At 34.5% G+C, this 2,326-nt stretch overlaps 1 protein-coding gene across 1 annotated transcript in view; it reads left to right on the top strand.

Annotated features, from left to right (window-relative positions):
• LOC119590335 (zinc finger protein 728-like) overlaps nt 1–1,741 on the top strand; it is a 2,456-nt gene extending 715 nt beyond the window's left edge. Inside the window, exons 2-5 of the mRNA XM_037939009.1 lie at nt 96–263; nt 522–642; nt 1,119–1,151; nt 1,620–1,741. Coding sequence (XP_037794937.1) covers nt 96–263; nt 522–642; nt 1,119–1,151; nt 1,620–1,741 — 444 coding nt within the window. The remainder of the gene's footprint in view (nt 1–95; nt 264–521; nt 643–1,118; nt 1,152–1,619) is intronic.
• The last annotated feature ends 585 nt before the right edge of the window (nt 1,742–2,326 follow it).

Genomic DNA, 2,326 nt, shown 5'->3' on the forward strand with positions numbered 1-2,326 from the left:
GAGAATTGCCAGGGAATTTAAGAAGTAATTGAAAATGATGATGAAGATGTAAGGAATGCTATATACATAAAGACTGAAGATTATATGGGAATTAGATTCCATTATCTGAACAAGCAAAGTTTGATGATGGGGAAGGAAATAAAAGTGATTCAGATAATTCAGCTTCAGCATATGAATATCCACTAAAAGTGGTTCCATCAGCAGTTGACGATTATGAGGACAAAAGCTCATCAGATGGGGATCATATGGAAGGCCATGAAAAGGTACCAAATAAAATAACAGAAGCAATTGGGAATGGTTTAGTTTGTATTGTATGCAGTAAGAAATGTATACGTAAGAGTCAGCTTTTATATCATATGAGAGTACATACCAGGGAGAAGCCATATACTTGTGAGGTTTGCAGCAAGGGTTTCCCTCTGAAGCATCATCTTGTGGTACACATGCGGATACATACAAAGGAAAAACCTTTTAACTGTGAATTATGTAGTAAGGCATTCTCACATAAAACTACATTACTCAAGCACATGAGAGTACATAGAAATGAGAAACCATACACCTGTGAGGTTTGTAGCAAAGCATTCTCTGACAGAAGTAATCTAATGAAACACATAAGAATACATACCCAGGAGAGGCCATATAGTTGTGAGATATGTAGCAGTGCATTCTCTCAAAAAATTGTTTTGATAAAACACATGAGAGTTCATACAAAGGAAAAGCCTTTTAGCTGTGATATTTGCAACAGGCCTTTTTCAGAGAGAAGTTCTCTACTTAGGCACAAAAAGTTGCACAACAAATAAGGTTTTCTGCATCATCTTTTAAAGGCATGACAGGGCAAAGAGATGCTGTACAGTTAATGTTTATACACAATAGAATATGAAATATAATTAGAACATATCTGCATATATATTGAATAAAGAGAATATGTTTTAATATAATAAATACAGAAAAACAGCAATAACAAATAAAAAGGATCTAATGATACCCTGTCAATAGTGCCACAGAAAAAAAATCAGAAAATTGGAGAAGGAACAACTGTACACTGTACTGTAAATATTCTGTGTAAATATGATTTAAGAGATACTGTAATGCCTACTGAATTAATCCCTCAACTCTCCAAGCATTAAAAGAGGCACAGCCTTTTTCACCATCTAGTTTGTGATATGATCTGCCACTCATTGATACCTTTTGGTGATTTCCCACCTTGCTGTTCATATGGGGGGGAAACAGAACTATCACCAATGCACTTGATTTCAACAATAAACAAGACGTCTAGGCCCTCCTCATGGGTATTTTGACATTTGCCTTAGAGACGGGGGCTCATTGATTACAAAAACGAGTATGTGAATTTGTTCGTTCCTGAGAAGAAATGGTAGAAGAGTGTATCATAATCTGCAATCAGAAATTTGTTTTGAGGATAAATACAGGCAAGCTATTTTGAAGGACTTGAAAGTGCCCATATAAACTATGATGTCATGGATACTCAAATGAATTTCTATGTAAGAATTAAAAGCACAATTAAAAATACAGTGATATAAAGTACATTATCTGTAAATGTAACATTAAATGAATTTTATGATTATTCAAACAATATATACCATCTGCTACTATTTCTGACCAAGGAGGAGATTATGCCAACTTGGAAAATGAGGGAAATGGAAAGGTTGAAGTTACTGGTGACATTGTTGAAAAACAAGATCCTGATATCATTGATACTGCATATGGAACTGCTCATCCAAAGTAGTCGGAAAGACCGTTCAACTTGTTAAAACAGTCAACTTGAGACCTCCAGAGAGCAGCCTAGTTCAATTAGATGGGTAGTTTGTGAACAAAGAAGATGCCAGACATTACCATGTAATGGCTGTTTCGAAGAATCTACTAAAATGTGTTTTACAGTGAATTTCAAGATGTACACAGCTTTATTTACTAATTCCACAACAACTTATGTTTATATAAAAACTGACAATGGCATTCATTTTGTTTCTTTACCAGCTGAGTATTGCAGAGGGCTCAAGCCCTGAGCTATTTGAGCAATTCCAAATTGCAACATCATTTTTTGCCAAAAAATTCCTCAGGACCCAACTAACACCTGGCAATGTCCTGCATGATAGAGATATAATTCATCACTCAATGTGTATTCATCCCCCTTAACATTACTCTCAAAAGTGAAATTTGCATTTGCTAAGCCTTACAAAAAATCAAGAAGTTATTAATTAAATGGCACTTGCTACGTTATCAACTACAGATAGTCAGTTCTTGCAGTTCATTAAAATAAATAGATAATCTTATCAATATAATATATTTGCTGTATCTTTTAAAATACCCCATA

This window comes from Penaeus monodon, chromosome 27, assembly GCF_015228065.2.
Source record: "Penaeus monodon isolate SGIC_2016 chromosome 27, NSTDA_Pmon_1, whole genome shotgun sequence".
Taxonomy (NCBI): domain Eukaryota; kingdom Metazoa; phylum Arthropoda; class Malacostraca; order Decapoda; family Penaeidae; genus Penaeus; species Penaeus monodon.